We start from the raw sequence: 16,733 nt of genomic DNA on the forward strand, positions 1-16,733 counted from the left end.
AGGGTGCTCCAGGATTGGCCAGCTCAGTCACCAGACATAAACATTATTGAGCATGCCTGGGGTAAGATGGAGGAGGCATTGAAGATGAATTTAAAGAATCTTGATGAAGTCTGGGAGTCCTGCAAGAACACTTTCTTTGTCATTCCAGATGACTTCATCAATAAGTTATTTGAGTCATTGCAGAGATGTATGGATGCAGTCCTTCAAGCTCATGGGAGTCATACACAATATTAACTCTCTTTTTCCACTGCACCATGACTTTATATTCTATCCTGTACATTATTTCTGTTAAGACTTTTGTCTAAGCAAAGTCAGACCTTACTGTCATAATTAAATAAGTAAAAAATCAAGGCATGATCATATTTTACTTTGGTAAAATAAGCGTAATCTAGAGTCCTTTACCCTTTATATAAGCCACTTCTGATACTCAACTAGAAGTAAAGTTATTATTTGTTGTTCCTAAAACTTGGACAGGCGACAAGACTTTTGTCAGATAGTGTACCTTACTATCTTTAAATAAAAGTTTATTGAGCTAAAAGTCATAGTTAATGGTGTGCTAATAGGGAAAATTGTATCTTAAAATAAAGTGACCAATTTAACACAAAATTCTACATGTCAATTTTACATGTCTGATGAATTTTCTTCAGAAATCTGAATTTACATTTCACAATTGTGACCTCTCTCAAATAGTGAGTTTACAACTCGAAATTCAGACTTTATTTACATCTCACTTTGAAAACAATCTCCCATATCTAACCATATGTTATCCAAATTTGAATATTTACCTCCATATCCTTCCTCACAAGCCAGGATGATCCAAACCAGAGCCAGAGCCCACAGTGAGCGGTGGATTCCCTGATAAATGGCATGTGGAATGGACAGATGGGGCGGGACGTCTCTCAGCACATAAGCCAATCCCACTAGCAGAGCCATGACTGACAGCGAGCAGAGCCAGCCAATCACTGCCTGCCACTACCACAAAACAAAAACCATCTGTTACAGGAGCATAAACTCAAAAAGTAGCTCAAGAAAAACATTAAAGACATTGCCTGGTGCTTTATGAGTGCCTCTTTCTTGGTTGTCATGCATATTCCGGCAAGAACACCCAGCAGATACGGCCCATATCTTGTGTAGGGTTTGTTGTAGTAATACTGAAAGTAGCTTTCGTATGCTCTGAAAACAAGTCAACCGGTACAGAATTTTAACAAACGGCAATCTGAAATGCATCTGTCAAATTTGAGACTTCTACTTATTAGGATCAGTGAATTTAAACGGGAGCTATTATGCAACAATAATCACTTTAAACACAGTTGTGTGGCAACAGTGTGTGAATGTATCCAGTCTCTAATGGTAAAAATTAATCAATTATATTTCTTATAATCACACTTGATAAAAACGGTCTTCAGAAACACTTTGATTGACATTCCCCCTCTGTTCGCGTCATCAGAGGGGAAAAGTCCCACCCATTAGTGAAGTCTCTCCCTCAATAGCATAGACAGCCCTGAGTGAGAAGCAGCCATTAGAGTTTTTGCTTCATACCTGCTGAAGATGATGTCAGCGACTAAGAGGCATTATAAATGTCAAATTTTATTTTCAGTTTTTCACAAAAATTATAGGTGCGTCCCATATCGCATACTTATGCACTATTCTACGCCATTTTGTAGTATAAAAAGTGTAATAAGTAGTGCGTTCACACTGGAAACTGGAAACTCTAAAAAGAATAAGTGTACTTTAATTACCCGGATGATGCACTTGTTCAACTGGTAAAATGAAGTGTGGAATGGTGGTCACTTCACGCACTTAGTCACAGCTTTGCTCACGTAGCGGAAGAGGTGGAGCTTTCAGGCACTGATGTTGCTTATTTATTTTGGTTTGTGAAAGCAAATTTCTCCTACAAGAGTGATTATAGCGTCTGCCGATGGTGAATGCTGTTATACTCATGGCAGGTATTATTTGGTACTTAATTACCAAATAATTAGCTTAATCAACCTTAATTAAGAACTACTGGGAGATTTCAGCTGCTGTCTGGGCTTTCACTGCCTTTCTACACCTCCTTTTCTTCATGTGTTCAATCATTTTCCCTGCATTATTCCATTTTATTACACATGACTAAATTGTAAACTAATTATTATTGTATTCTTTGCATATGTGTATTTACTTGGTTGTTGCAAATATCTGGTGAAAATTGAACAGAAAAAGTGAACAGCATTTTTAGAAATATGTTTGAGAAACATGTATAAGAGAAATATGAGAAAAATGGTGACGTGTTGAATACTTATTTCCCCAACTGTATGTTTTTTTCTTCAGATTTTTCTACTAGAATTAAATGCAAATTAGAGCACATTTAATGAAACAATGCCCTATTTGCATATTTAACATAACATTTTAGAAACTCCAAAAAATATTTGCAATTCTTAATGTAATCATTCAGCTGAGGAACTACAGTAATAATTATTAGTTAATTTTCTTTACCCTGTTTTCCGGCAGTGTCTTGCCTTAATAATAGGTTATAAAAATCTTACTAAAACTGCCTCAGTATTGCATCTGCTAGAGGCTGTAATCATAGTGGTTTAGAAATACTGTGTGATTACATCTCATCAGTTTAATTAAGAAATGATCTCTTACAGTGTGGTGGGCTGGTGCACAGGCAGATGCAGGAAACCGGTGATCAGGGCTCCTGTTACACTGGACAGCATTAAGAGAACAACCGACACCACCACAAGTGCGCTTTTGTTCCTGAAAATAAGCATAAATGAGCTCTCATAAGTGTACAGAAATACGTTATGTTCATATGCTACATCTAATTGTTTTAAAAATAGTCTTTCTACTTTGCTATAAACAAACCATCCACTTCTGATTAATCTAATCACAGTCATGTGAAAATGTCTCATTACTGATACATTGTCATGCAAAAGTGTGGGCCTAATTAAAATAAATAAATAAATAAGGGGTGGAACGGTGGCTCAGTGGTTAGCACTGTGGCCTCACAGCAAGAAGGTTGTTGGTTCGAGTCCTGGCTGTGCCAGTTGGCATTTCTGTATGGAGTTTGCATGGTCTTCCTGTGTTGGCGTTAGTTTACCTCCAGGTGCTCCGGTTTCCCCCACAGTCCAAAGACATGCGCTATCAGTGAATTGAACAAAAGTTAAATTGGCCGTAGTGTACGAGTGTGTCTAGATGTTTCCCAGTACTGGGTTGCAGCTGGAAGGGCATCCGCTGTGTAAAACATATGCTGGATAAGTTGGTGGTTCATTTAAATGCACCAATTTAGCACCAATTAAATGCAGTATTAAAAATGTTGTTTTATTATTGAATAAATAATATTAAGATATTAAAAATAGCTTTCTTTCCTTTTAATTTTGGTGCTAAATATGACCCAGATGCATTTCATTTTGTAAAGGTCACCCTGCACATATATACACTGTAAAAGATTGTTGTAACATTTACAGTATTACTGGTAATTTTGGTTGCCAGTAACACTGTAACATTTAAAAGTGCTTTGTAAATTAACAATCAGAACTGTGCTGTAATTGTAAATATTAATTTACAGTGTGCTTGTAAATGTTACTGTATTACTGGCAATATTTATCAGTGCACTGTAAGTAAACAATTACAACTGTACTGGAGTTTTACAGCAAATGTTTACAATGTAGTATGAGTTACACAATACATAGGAGTATAGGAGAAAATACAATATTTTATTTATAATATGTGCAAATGGCCTGAACTTACATTCTGTACAGGAATATCAGAAAAGGAGTTGTTGCGTAAAACTGGAAGTCAATGGAAAGGTACCAAGTCCAGGGTGCACACTACAAAATAAATGTAAAAAATGTAATAAGACCATTTATATACTTTAAAAAAAATTGTGTGTATATATATATATATATATACAGTGCTTAACATAAGAGTACATTCCATTTTGAAATTGAATATTTGTATCCATTTTTCAGTGAATATAGCTAATATATTTTGGGGCATTTGAACAAAACAGGTTTCTTCAACTAATATATTTATTAAAATTATATTTTAGTTACCGAACATCTTTAGAAATAAAAAAAATTATGCATTTAAATTCATGCAAAATATAATAAAAACATACAAGCTACAAAAGTTTAACAAAATTGTACAATTTTTTGTTTCTCTTGAATTTTGCTCTTTTTATTGTTCCCTAACATATAAAGTTGGGTGTACTCATTTTGGACTGTTCTCATAAGTTAGATTAGCTCCAGATTAGATTTTAGTGCTGACTAAACTAATGAACATGCAAAAATATAACTTTGTAAAGCTTCCTATATAAAATATAATTTAAATGAGAGATTTGTGAGGGGTGTACTCATATATGTTGAGCACTGTATTTGATGCAATTAAACAAATCTTGTTATTAATCAAAGGACCCATACAATGTCAGTAATGGTGAAGAGGTTATTGATGAGGAGCAGGTTAGACCACCAGTATTTCTTACAGCTTAAGACCTGATCCTCCGCAAAGAACCAGAAAACTCCTCTCTGAACAACGGAGAAGAGACTGATGACCAGGCACACGATGAAGAGGTGCAGAGGCTGAATCCTGCCAAGAATTTCAGCATCAGATCATCAGAAAAATAATCCCTGAAAAAAATCTTTAAAGATTTCTGTAATCTTTATGAAATCTGTAAAAATAAAAAATATAAACGAACCGCTTGAATCGCTTGAAGAGGTAATTAACCACCAGACCGATGCTAAGAGTGTTCTCCGACCTCCGGATGGAGCCCAGCAGGGATTTGGCACTAAGAAGGCCACTGGCACAAACAAAACACTGTCAATAGTATAAAAAAAAACATTTGGCATTCTGGTAAAGCTGGAGATTTTACCATAGCATGACCGTTTGTGGAACACATTAACTCTAAAAACAACAGATTTATTTAACATTACAAATTTTATTGGTCAGACTTTACAATAAGGTTTCATTAGTTTAAGTATTTAACAAGAACTTATAATGAACTATAGTTGTGCAGCATTTATTAATTATCATAGTTCATTAACTTATACTTTATTAACATGCAAATTCATGCTTGTTAACATTAGTTAATGCACTGTCAGTTAACATAAACTAACAATAAACAAGTGTTTTCATTTATTAACATTAACAAAGTTAATAAATACTGTAATAAATGTATACAATAACTAATATTAACTAAAACAACCTGTAAAGTGTTAACATTTATATAAATATAAAAAAGCAACAATGGCAAAGACTATCTTTATTTTCCTCTAATTAAATTTGATGAATGTTTTACATATTTTGATGAACAGTCAGAGATAGCAAAAAAAAAAACTGGCATAATATTATTGCATATGGATCTTTTTTTTATTTTAGTTTTAAGCTTTACAGAAAGTTTCTTCTGCATTTTTTTGCTTTATTTTTTTAAAATTGTATTTTAATTTCAGTTTAATGTTGATGACAGATTGATGCCTCCTTCCAAAAGAGAAAATTTGCGAGAGAATTACGAAGAAATATTTCATTATTTTTTTTTCCAGTTATATAGTTTGAATATAATAACAAGTACTATGACCATTGATTGATGTATAGATTAAAAATAAGACTTGGCTCTAATATTTTGTATATATTGATCTAATATGAGCTGTTTTTCTTGCACTCTCACCCCAGCACCAGAAAGGAGTCCACCGCTAAATACACAGGCCCACTGAAGGTCAAGACATACAGTGGATTGTTTTCCACCATCTGCTTCCAACGCTTTTCATTATCTAGACCAAAAAAATAAATAAATGTTAAACATGATTTGGGAAATATAAAAAAATAATAATAATTAAAAAAATCAAAGAGGGGCTACTTCCACCCACTGTATATATATATATATATATATATATATATATATATATATATATATATTTTAAGGTAATTTCATAAGATGATTTAAATAATTATTAGGAAATAATTCATAATTTAACATTGTGACAACTTTGTAGGAAGTGTGTAGAGAGTAAAAAAAAAAAAAAATTATATATATATATATATATATATATATATATATATATATATATATATAAATATATATATATATATATATATATAAATATATATATATATATATATAAATATATATATATATATATATAAATATATATATATATATATATATATAAATATATATATATATATATATATATAAATATATATATATATATATATATATATATATATATATATATATATATATATATATATATATATATATATATATATATATATATATATATATATAGTCAGAATTATTAGCCCCCCCATTGAATTTTTTTTTCTTTTTCAAATATTTCCCAAATGATGTTTAACAGAGCAAGGAAATTTTCACAGTACGTCTGAATATTTTTTCTTCCGGAGAAAGTCTTTATTTCGGCTAGAATAAAAGCAGTTTTAAATTTTTTTAAATCCCTTTTAAGTTCAATATTATTAGCCCCTTTAAGGTTTTTTTTGATAGTCTACAGAACAAATCATCGTTATACAATAACTTGCCTAATTACCCTAACCTGCCTAGTTAACCTAATTAGCCTAGTTAAGCCTTTAAATGTCACTTTAAGCTGTATGGAAGTGTCTTGATAAATATCTAGTAAATTATTATGTGCTGTCATGGCAAAGATTTACCTTTAAAAAAAAAAAAATTCTATAGTCAACTTTGCATATGTTCTGAACTGTTTCCTGGTTAAATATAACCACAACTCAAAGTTGCAGATTCTGTGATTTGACTATTGCATATTTGCACATTGCGATATCAATACTGAAACGATATATTGTGCAGCCCTATTTTCAACCACCCTGTATTTCAGTCTGAATGCCCTTGTTCTTACCCAGGTGGCTCCAAGCACTGAAGTGCACTGTGTGGCCTGAGATGATCCAGAACAGACTGAGGATACGGATGCCATTCAAAGATGAATAACTCCTTCCAGAGCTTTCTGTATCCAGCAAACCCTGACTGCAGTTCTGCACTGAGAATCCCTGAAGCCACGATACCACTGCTGTGAAACCGCAATATAAGAAGAGAGAAGGAGAGTAATGTGGGGAAAAGGCATAAAGAATGCAAAATAATCAATTAAACGGCTCAAATCAGAGAAGTCACATTTGCTATTGTGTGTGTGTGTGTGTGTGTGTGTGGGGGGGTACTTACTCTTTGAGAGGCTCTGCTGCTTGCTTTCTGCATTTTGAGTCTTCGTCTGGGTGGTGTCTAGGTCGGGACTGCATTCTTTATTCTGATTGGCTAAGCCATTACTCATAACAGTGCCATATTGTTTGGTGTTGGAGGTTTGAGCTAATCCCACCACTGGCGCCACCTCTCTCATTTGCTTCTTTTTTATCAACGCCACAAAGACGGAAGCTATGAGAGGAAGAGCCAATAATGCACAGCACACAAACCTAAAACAAAAACACACATATAAAAGAAAATTAATGAATGAAAAAAATATACCACAGACAAACGTCTTTATTACATTTATTTTTTATTACTGCTAAACCCAGACGTTGGGTTCTTTAACTTATAAAATAACACTTAATTTCAATATTTCCATATATTTGAATAACAATTAAACTTAGCACCATGTGAATAATAACACAAATAAAAAATAATAATCGAAGTTTGTAAATTTACTTATATTTAACTTGCAGTGTCTTCTTCTGGTTAAATGCCGATTTCCAGACCAGTGTAAAGGTTAGGGATGCTCTGATCGATCGACCAGAGATTGGTATCGGCCGATAATCACATTTAATGACTCGATCGGTACTCACTGATCTGGCCGATCTCATGAACCGATCACAAGTGTTTGTGTTAGTTGGAGATGAGCAAATTATTTAAATGACCTTGCATGTATTTAGGCCTTTTCTTCATATAAGAATAGAAAGTTCTGTGTTTTTAACAATACTGCAAGTTTACTAAAACCTGACTGAAAATATTAGAGAAATAAAACATTTTTAAAATTAAATATTCCATAATATAACTTCTTGTAATTATTAGCCCCCTTTTGAATTTCTTTTTCAAATATTTCCCAAATGATGTTTAACAAAGCAAGGAAATTTTCACAGTATGTCTGATAATATTTTTTCTTCTGGAGAAGTCGTATTTGTTTTATTTTGGCTAGAATAAAAGCACTTTTGAATTTTTTTAAAAACATTTTAAGGTCAAAATTATTAGCCCCTTTAAGCTATATATTTTTTGATAGTCTAAAGAAACAAACCATCATTTTACAATAACTTGCCTAATTACCCTAACCTGCCTAGTTAACCTAATTAGCCTAGTTAAGCCTTTAAATGTCACTTTAAGCTGTTTAGAAGTGTCTTGATAAATATCTAGTAAAATATTATTTACTGTCATCATGGCAAAGATAAAATAAATCAGTTATTACAAATGAGTTATTAAAACTATTATGTTTAGAAACAGGGCTGGACTGGGGCAAAAAAATCGGCCCTGGCAGTTTGGGCCAGAGCGGCCCACTAAATTCAATCAAAATGCTATCTATCTATGCACGTCCAATATTTTTATCAACTCATATTCTATAAAACACAAAAGCCATATATATGAAATAAATAAATACAAACTTTAATCTCAATTTAATTTCTGTATACTGTCCATAAAGATATTTGTTGAGTTCTAAAAAATACACTATTCATTCATTTATTTTTCTTCGCGTAAGTCCCTTATTTATCAGGGGTTGCCACAGTGGAATGAACTGCCAACTATTCCAGCATGTTTTATGCAGCAGATGCCTTTCCAGCCACAACCCAATATTGGAAATCACCCATACACACTCATTCACACACACTCATACACTACAGTCAATTTAGCTTATTCAATACACTATTCACTCAGCCTATATTCAATAATAAACAACAAAAACTGCCTGCTAATGCATGGGTAAATCTTCATAGGGAACGGTGTTACATTTTAAGCTCTTTCACCTCATCCTGCTTGCTGTTTCACTATCTAAACAATGAAAACATAATATAAGTCAAATTTGTTTCATTTTGATATTATGATTAACAGACACCAAACAGCCTCGTGTAGCTGCATATTTTTATGAGCATCATCTTCACACTGCATATTTATAACAAAACAGGGCTTAAATATAACTGTCTCCTTTCATTTCCATTGAAAAGAATGAACTTTACCCTGTCTCTTTTGCAGAATATCAGTTTTAATAACCAATAATGGCCATTATAACAGTATAAAATACATTAAATTTAAACGATAAAGGTTAGCAATCAGTCAATGTGCCGAATCAGTGTATGTGGTTACATAAATTAATATATTAGCTTATCTTTGCACTCAGCCAAAACAGTTAACTGAGAACAAGTGATTCAAAAGACATAAGAATTGTTAGATAGAGACAACAAGATGAATTCAATATCACGTTTAACAACTATAGTGAGATGAGATCCTCCAGCAGATGAACTGTCTCACATGCACTATACTCTCACCTGGGGTTTATGCTCACCCGCTGAACTAGTGGCTGCAGCTCTGGGCAGAGAGTGTGTGGTCACGTGATTTGCGTTTTTAGCCGTGTACTAGAATGAACAGAGAACTTTTCAGAATCGCTAAATGAAACGCCGGTGTATTTCTCGCGATTTCTCTGCGCCTCCCTTGCGTTTCTTCTCTCTGACTCTCGACTATTTTGACAAATACACACAGACGACGCACGCTCACACCGAGTCCAAAATAGAAGTTTGTGATTGGGCCAGCCCAATGTCAATACCGAAAAGAGCCAATGGGCTGCAGAGTGTCACATGGGCCGGCCCAGGTCGGTCTGTCCGGGAAAAAAGCATCTACTTTCAGAGAGTCACAGATCACAGCAGCGTCAATCAATAAGGCAGAAAAAAACAATAGGCTGCTAAGCCTTTTATGGGCCGATCAAATCATAAGACGATGATCAGCCTGGCCCAAAAAGTACGTCGGCCCACCGGGAAAGTGCCTGGTCTGCCCTGTTTAGAAATGTTTTGAAGAAAATCTCTCCGTTAAACAGAAATTGGGGAAAAAAATAAACAGGGGGCTAATAATTCAGGGGGGCTAATAATTCTGACTTCAACTGTTTTTAATAATATAACTTTATATATGAATAATATAACCAATATAAACAGATTTCCTTTTAGTTAGAAGTAATGGATTTAAGTGTGTCCATTTTAACTTTATATGCATCAAATATGTGCTCCAAACTTGTTCTTCATTGAGACATGTTGATTCTTCTTTCGTCATTTGCAATGTTTCCAAATTGCATTGTCATTTTTCTTGCCAATTTTTTGTTTTATCTATTATTTTCAGTAAATCTGCTTCTGACCATGACGTGTTCACACTTAAATGGCTATAAGAGACACGTTTAAGGGATCATATGCAACATCCTTAATTTATTATCTTGGTTAAGGAGAGACCTCCACATAAGTATCATACTTAGAGGGAAAGTGTGCTTAATGCATTATAAAGCTTGAAGCATCAGATTGGTACTCTGTACAAGCCAATTACAATATCAAGGAATCTGTACTTGGTATCGGCTGCAAAAATCCTGATCGGAGCATCCCTAGTAAGGATATATTCTGCCACCTACTATACTGATGTGTGCAAAATCATGCCTTAGCAAGAGTAACATGCTTCCACATGGCCTTTTCTTTGGGTGAATCCATGTCGTGATGACATCATAGAAAGCATCTAGACCTCCAATATGTGGAAAATCCACAGCCTTTCAGAAAAAAATGCGAGATCCTCAAAGTTTTTGCTTGATTTTGCAATAAGTTCATAAAAATCGCTAAATCATGGCAGGACTGCACAATGGCATAGTAAAGACCCTAAACAATCTGCCTACCAACATCCTAGTAACCATGAAGAACAACCTGCTCCGAAGCATGATCCAAAACACCCAGGTCACATGACTAAAGTGATTCGAAACACTCAGATGACATGACTAAAGCTGTTCCAAGCATCGGTCACTTTAGAAGAGTTTCGAGACCTGGCAAGACTGCGTTTCATTGACAGCTTTGGAAATTAACCTCTATTCTCAAGTAGCATAGTGGTTGCAAATGTCCCGAGTTCAATCCCGACTCATACAAATACTTAGAAAATGTGACAATGTATTTTAATCATGTTTTTTAATGACCAAAAAAAGACATATTTATTCACAAAGTGTTCATTCGGATGTCAGACCAATGTTAAAACAAAACAAGTTACAAGAACAGAGCATTTAAAAACAAAGGTCTATAGTTGCATCACCCTGGATTCAAACCCATTATCTCTGCATGCTAGTCAGGAACTCTCAAAGCTTCACTAAATCACTTGAAACCTCAACTCTACTGCGTGGGGTTTAATACCTCAATTTGCGTAACTTTCTTTGCTGAAGCTGTTCCAGAGCAATACATAAAAAATGACCACTAGGTGTCACTGTAGAGACAGGTTTCGAAACGTTTCGAAGCTTCGACTGTTTTAGTGTTTCACGAAGCCTCGCTCTGCCCACCACTACTCCTTCACAATACCAATATTATATACACTATTTACAAACTATTTACAGAACAAGCAACCGCATTTGAGGGACAATCCAAAAATCAGCGTCAACGGGCATAAAGGTCAAACAAGTCAGAAAAACAAAAGTAACGCAAACAAAGCAAAGAGTACTTACAAATCTGTAACACAAAAACTCTGCACTATCTAACATAAAACCATTTCGAAGAACACAAAGCAAGAGTGACCAAACCAAGATAGCCAATGTAGGCCAATCAGGAGCAAGCAATCAGTCTGAAAGGGCCAATCAGATGTTCCTAGGCAGAGCAGAGAGACAGATGATAGCAGATGAAACATGACAAGCATAGAGTTGTGATGATGATTCTCTCCAGCCAATCAGTATCTGTAGTGTTTAGACGTGACATTTTGGTAAGGGTACAGCTTGGCCTGTCACAATAATCAGTGTGTTCTTTGGAAGAGTGTACTTGCATCATGATTATATTATATTGTCATTCAGGCATTATATAATGAGTGGCATAAAATGGTTCTAAAATGACAATAATATCAATTATTCCAATATATTTTGGTGCAATACATTGTACAACAAAAAAAAAAAAAACAGATATCGTGACAGACCTAGGTACAGCTTGGTTGGAACCTCAGCCAAGGCGGTACTATTGTACCCAGTAAAAAACCTCCCAAAAGTTAGCCGTACAAAAAATAAGCACCTTAACATAGTCTTGTGCAAAGTGAAGCAAGTAAAGGAGACTTCAAAAAAGTGTCAAATAAGACATAACAGAATCAGATATGTCACAAGTCTGTGCAGATGTACATGAAGGTATTGAGTGTGTGTGTGTTACTCACAGGCAGACTATAGCAGACAGATCTACATTGGGCGAATCGCTGTGGCATTGAGTCATAAATATGCCCAATGTGGAATCCGGTATTAAAATCGAAGGCACAGAGGGAAGCAGAGACATTTGTTTCCTCTGAAACGCTTCTGCAGAGACAAACACACAAATATAGACAGAATGCACCATGCAAAAACTATGAACTACCAAAGTAGATTTATAAATTTTGTATGCTGCATTTCAATAAAATACACAAGGCTCAGTGATTTATCAAATGGGATGACAAAAACATTTGAAAATGTGCATTTGATTAATTATTTAATTTAACTCAGGGGTTCCCAAACATTTCAGCCCATGACCCCCAAAATAACAATGGCCAGTGACCCCTATTATTCTCCGAGGTGGGTATACTGTAAATATACAAACATGGCACACACAACAATAAACAGTTGAAGTCAGAATTATTAGCCCCCTTTGATTTTTTTTCTTTTTTAAGTATTTCCCAAATGATATTTAACAGATCAAGGAAATGTTCACAGTATGTCTGATAATATTTTTTCTTTTGGAGAAAGTCTTATTTGTTTTATTTAGGCTAGAATAAAAGCTGTTTTTAATTTTTTTAAATCTAATTTAAGGTTAAAATTATTAGCCCCTTTAAGTTTTTTTTGATCTACAGTCTACAGAACAAACCATCGTTATACAATAGTTTGCCTAATTACCCTAACCTGCCTTGTTAACCTAATTAACCTAGTTAAGCCTTTAAATGTCACTTTAAGCTGTATAGAAGTGTCTTGAAAAATAACTAGTCAAATATTATTTACTGTCATCATGACAAAGATAAAATAAATCAGTTATTAGAGATGAGTTATTAAAACTATTATGTTTAGAAATGTGTGGAAAAAAAATCTCTCCATTAAACAGAAAACTGGGGATAAAAATAAACAAGGAGGCTAATAAATCTGACTTCAACTGTATATATAAAATTAATACGTGCATAAAAAAAGTGCAAAAGTCTAACAACCATATAATTTTTTATAGTCATTTATTCATTTGTTTAATTTAATATTAACTTCACCTAATGCGACTGGTGGGCACAATGTTTACAGCACAAGTCTATTATTGGTTTAATTTTGGAGATCATCCTCCATGTTCAGTTGTGGTCTGTATATATTTTTCATGTATTTGAGTGCCATAAAGGTGTTAAAGTTTAATCTGATGCCATAAAATCAATCTCCTGCAGCAGATAATTCTAGAAGTGTAATGAAATTAGATTTTTTGAAAAATTACCATGCAACTCCCCCGACATTGTCCTGTGACTCCCACTTTGGGAACCACTGATTTAACTCACCATGAATAACTAATGTCTGCACTTCAGAATCTGTACAAGAGTCTGGAACACAAACGCCCACAAAATACTCCACCTTGTCCTGCAAAGCAGACAAAATATCACCAATGAAAATTCTCTCGTCTGAATTTAAGACCGTATTGGATTGTTTATTTATATTAGAATATATGCAAATTAAAAATTAACACAAACTACTGACTACATGGTACAAGACACACTTATTGTTGAACAAAAAAAAAGTACCTGTTTGAGGAAGACCTGGCAGTACTGTCCTCTAAACCCGGGTCCCTCCACAGACAGACACTCTCTGAGAGATCCGGGACGATTCACATTTCCCCCTTCAACATCACTGCCTATCTTACCAAATGCATCATACACTACAAATGAACAATAACAAACAAAATGAAGGACAATTATTTGTTTTGTGAAAAATTGTTTTTATTATTTCAGTTGTAGTTTAATATAGAAAGGACACAGCATTTGACTAAATCGTAAAACAACCCCGAATCCCCACCCAGGTAGACTTCTATAATAACAGAAATACAAAGATTGCTGTGTAGAGAAAAAAATAAAAAAAAAATAAATAAATAAATAAATAAATAAATAAATAAATAAAAAATAAAAAAAGACAAATACAGAGTAGAAGTTAGGTAAGTACAAATAAATATTACATCATGAGATGCATAAAGTATGAAGGACAATTATTAATAAAAAATATAAATTAAATGTCTTATTGATAGTAATATATAAAAAAACAACACAATAACAGCATAATTTTTAAATATTTTATATAAATAATAAATATTATATATTTTAAATACTACAATAAAGAATCTACTAATGTAAATTTCTTTTATTTGAATTGTTAGGTAAGACAAAATAATTGCACGTTAAATTTTAATTTTTAAAGAACACATTTTAAATAATAAAATGACAACAAATACTATTAACTGTGGATAAAATCATACAATTAAGAGATTTTAATAAACATTGATAAATTAAGATTTTATTTTAAAAATAAATAAAATACACATCATATATAAAATAAAATTATATCTACAACTTATGTTAAATACTTTCTCAATGTAATATTAGTATTATAATAAATATATACAGTGGTGGAAAGAGTATTGAAAAATAATATTTAAGTTAAAGTACAGTTACTTGCCCAAATAATGAAAAGCAAGTAGCGTAAAAGTATCTTTTGTAAATATTACTCAAAGTATGAGTAAAAAGAGACCTTTCAAAAGTACTCAAGAGTAGTGAGTATTACGCTGTAAAAAGCTGATGCATTTATGTCTAATTTGTGGATGTGTGTAAACGTAACATTCTGTAGTGCATTTAGTTATTGCCCAGCAGGCACACAATGTCATAATACATTAATATTAGGTTAGTTTTAGGTTGAGATGTCAGATGACCAAAATTTAATGTCTAGTCAGAGACTAAGTACTTTATTTTGATGTCCAATAATGACGTTGATATTTGGTTGATTTTAGGTTGTGTTAAAAAGCGACCAAATCCAACATCGAGCCAACATCTTAAACCAGCGTCATATTGACGTCAAATACTGACATTTATTGGTCAGGTATAGCAACCAAAATCCAACATCTGATAGACGTCATAGTGGTAACGTCCACACAAGGTCAAGCTGTAACATCATTAGACGTTGATATTTGGTTGATTTTAAGTTTTACATTAATGTCGGCCTGACATTGGGTTCTGATGTCAACCCGATTTTCATTACCAAACAAGGTCATTTTGATCATCATACAGTAAACATCATCTTCTAATCAGTGACATGCATGTTAAACAGTCTCTGGGTCAGTGCGTCTAAAGATTTTGGACGTCTTCTTGGATACTTTTAATGTTTACAAACAGTTTGAGATCATGTCTTGAGGTTGTTCATTATGATGTGATTTATCTTCTATGTGCAATTTGATTGGAAAGGAATCACAGGACTGATTTTTCTAATCCCCATTTGCAAGAAAAAAAAAGTAGTGACTGCAGGTTGAAGGAAAGTAGTGGAGTAAAGTACCAATACTGCACTAAAAATGTACTCAAGGGAGAGTAAAAGTACACAATTTTAAAACTACTTAGTAAATTACAACTTCTGAGAAAAACAACAGAATTACAGTAATTTGAGTATTTGTAATTTGTTACTCTACACCACTGTATGTATGTATGTATGTATGTATGTATGTATGTATGTATGTATGTATGTATAGTTAAATGACTCCCAGCAATGTTACATGAGCATAAAAATCTGAAAAAGTCTGAAAATTTGACACAATTCACATAGAGCCATATAAAAAATATGCTTTAGGTTAAAATGTCATTATTACTTACTCATAACAGCAAATTTGCTTGGAGTCTCCTTCTGTAATTCCATCAGGAACCCCATTGTGTCGTCCACGCATTTCAGTGACACATTCCGGGCACATGCGCCATTGGAAACGAACAGGTACATGAGAGTGACAGCACTCCATGTTAACTGTATCATCTTGCACAGTGTTTCATTTTCGCAGTTTCACTGGTTTAAATAACGTGAGAGCACGACACATGATGGGAGAAGAGGTGCACATGTGACCCGTCATACTCTCCCACCGTCCACAATTAGCGTGGAAATCAAAATGACACGCTCGGATGCTCAAGTCTGTCCATCGCGCTCAAAATAAGCACAATCAGCCCTTCAGCACCGCAAGACTAGAGACTGAGCAACTCGACCACACAAAGTTTGGTTTGTGAATCGGGTCTCTGATCTGACGAGGTTCATGCAATATAATGTCAAGGCGTCAAAGTTGTAAAAACAAGGCTTCTTATCAGATTCTACCAGGAGCGTCGACGTTAGTTTGAAAAAGCTGAAATATATAGGCTAGCTAGTTGGACACGATGCTTTTAAAGCTTAAAATTCATTCGTTCGATAGATAGATAGATAGATAGATAGATAGATAGATAGATAGATAGATAGATAGATAGATAGATAGATAGATAGATAGATAGATAGATAGATAGATAGATAGATAGATAGACAGACAGATAGACAGACAGACAGACAGACAGACAGACAGATAATAAC

The 16,733-nt window shown here is 33.7% G+C and overlaps 1 protein-coding gene and 1 long non-coding RNA gene across 2 annotated transcripts in view; one reads left to right on the forward strand and one right to left on the reverse strand.

The window, feature by feature from the left end:
* Positions 1-7,085, forward strand: part of LOC130214198 (uncharacterized) — a 23,313-nt gene extending 16,228 nt beyond the window's left edge. The window contains exon 3 of the long non-coding RNA XR_008835608.1: positions 6,847-7,085. This is a non-coding gene — a long non-coding RNA (uncharacterized LOC130214198). The remainder of the gene's footprint in view (positions 1-6,846) is intronic.
* Positions 1-16,531, reverse strand: part of oacyl (O-acyltransferase like) — an 18,722-nt gene extending 2,191 nt beyond the window's left edge. Inside the window, exons 1-13 of the mRNA XM_056445748.1 lie at positions 16,004-16,531; positions 13,901-14,034; positions 13,661-13,739; positions 12,326-12,461; positions 7,160-7,404; positions 6,843-7,010; positions 5,642-5,744; positions 4,676-4,777; positions 4,401-4,566; positions 3,730-3,809; positions 2,626-2,736; positions 1,050-1,173; positions 786-972 (exon numbers count right to left, since the gene is read on the reverse strand). Coding sequence (XP_056301723.1) covers positions 786-972; positions 1,050-1,173; positions 2,626-2,736; positions 3,730-3,809; positions 4,401-4,566; positions 4,676-4,777; positions 5,642-5,744; positions 6,843-7,010; positions 7,160-7,404; positions 12,326-12,461; positions 13,661-13,739; positions 13,901-14,034; positions 16,004-16,157 — 1,789 coding nt within the window. The 5' untranslated portion in view covers positions 16,158-16,531. The remainder of the gene's footprint in view (positions 1-785; positions 973-1,049; positions 1,174-2,625; positions 2,737-3,729; positions 3,810-4,400; positions 4,567-4,675; positions 4,778-5,641; positions 5,745-6,842; positions 7,011-7,159; positions 7,405-12,325; positions 12,462-13,660; positions 13,740-13,900; positions 14,035-16,003) is intronic.
* Between the last annotated feature and the right edge of the window lie 202 nt (positions 16,532-16,733).

The sequence above is a fragment of the Danio aesculapii genome, chromosome 21 (genome assembly GCF_903798145.1).
Source record: "Danio aesculapii chromosome 21, fDanAes4.1, whole genome shotgun sequence".
Taxonomy (NCBI): domain Eukaryota; kingdom Metazoa; phylum Chordata; class Actinopteri; order Cypriniformes; family Danionidae; genus Danio; species Danio aesculapii.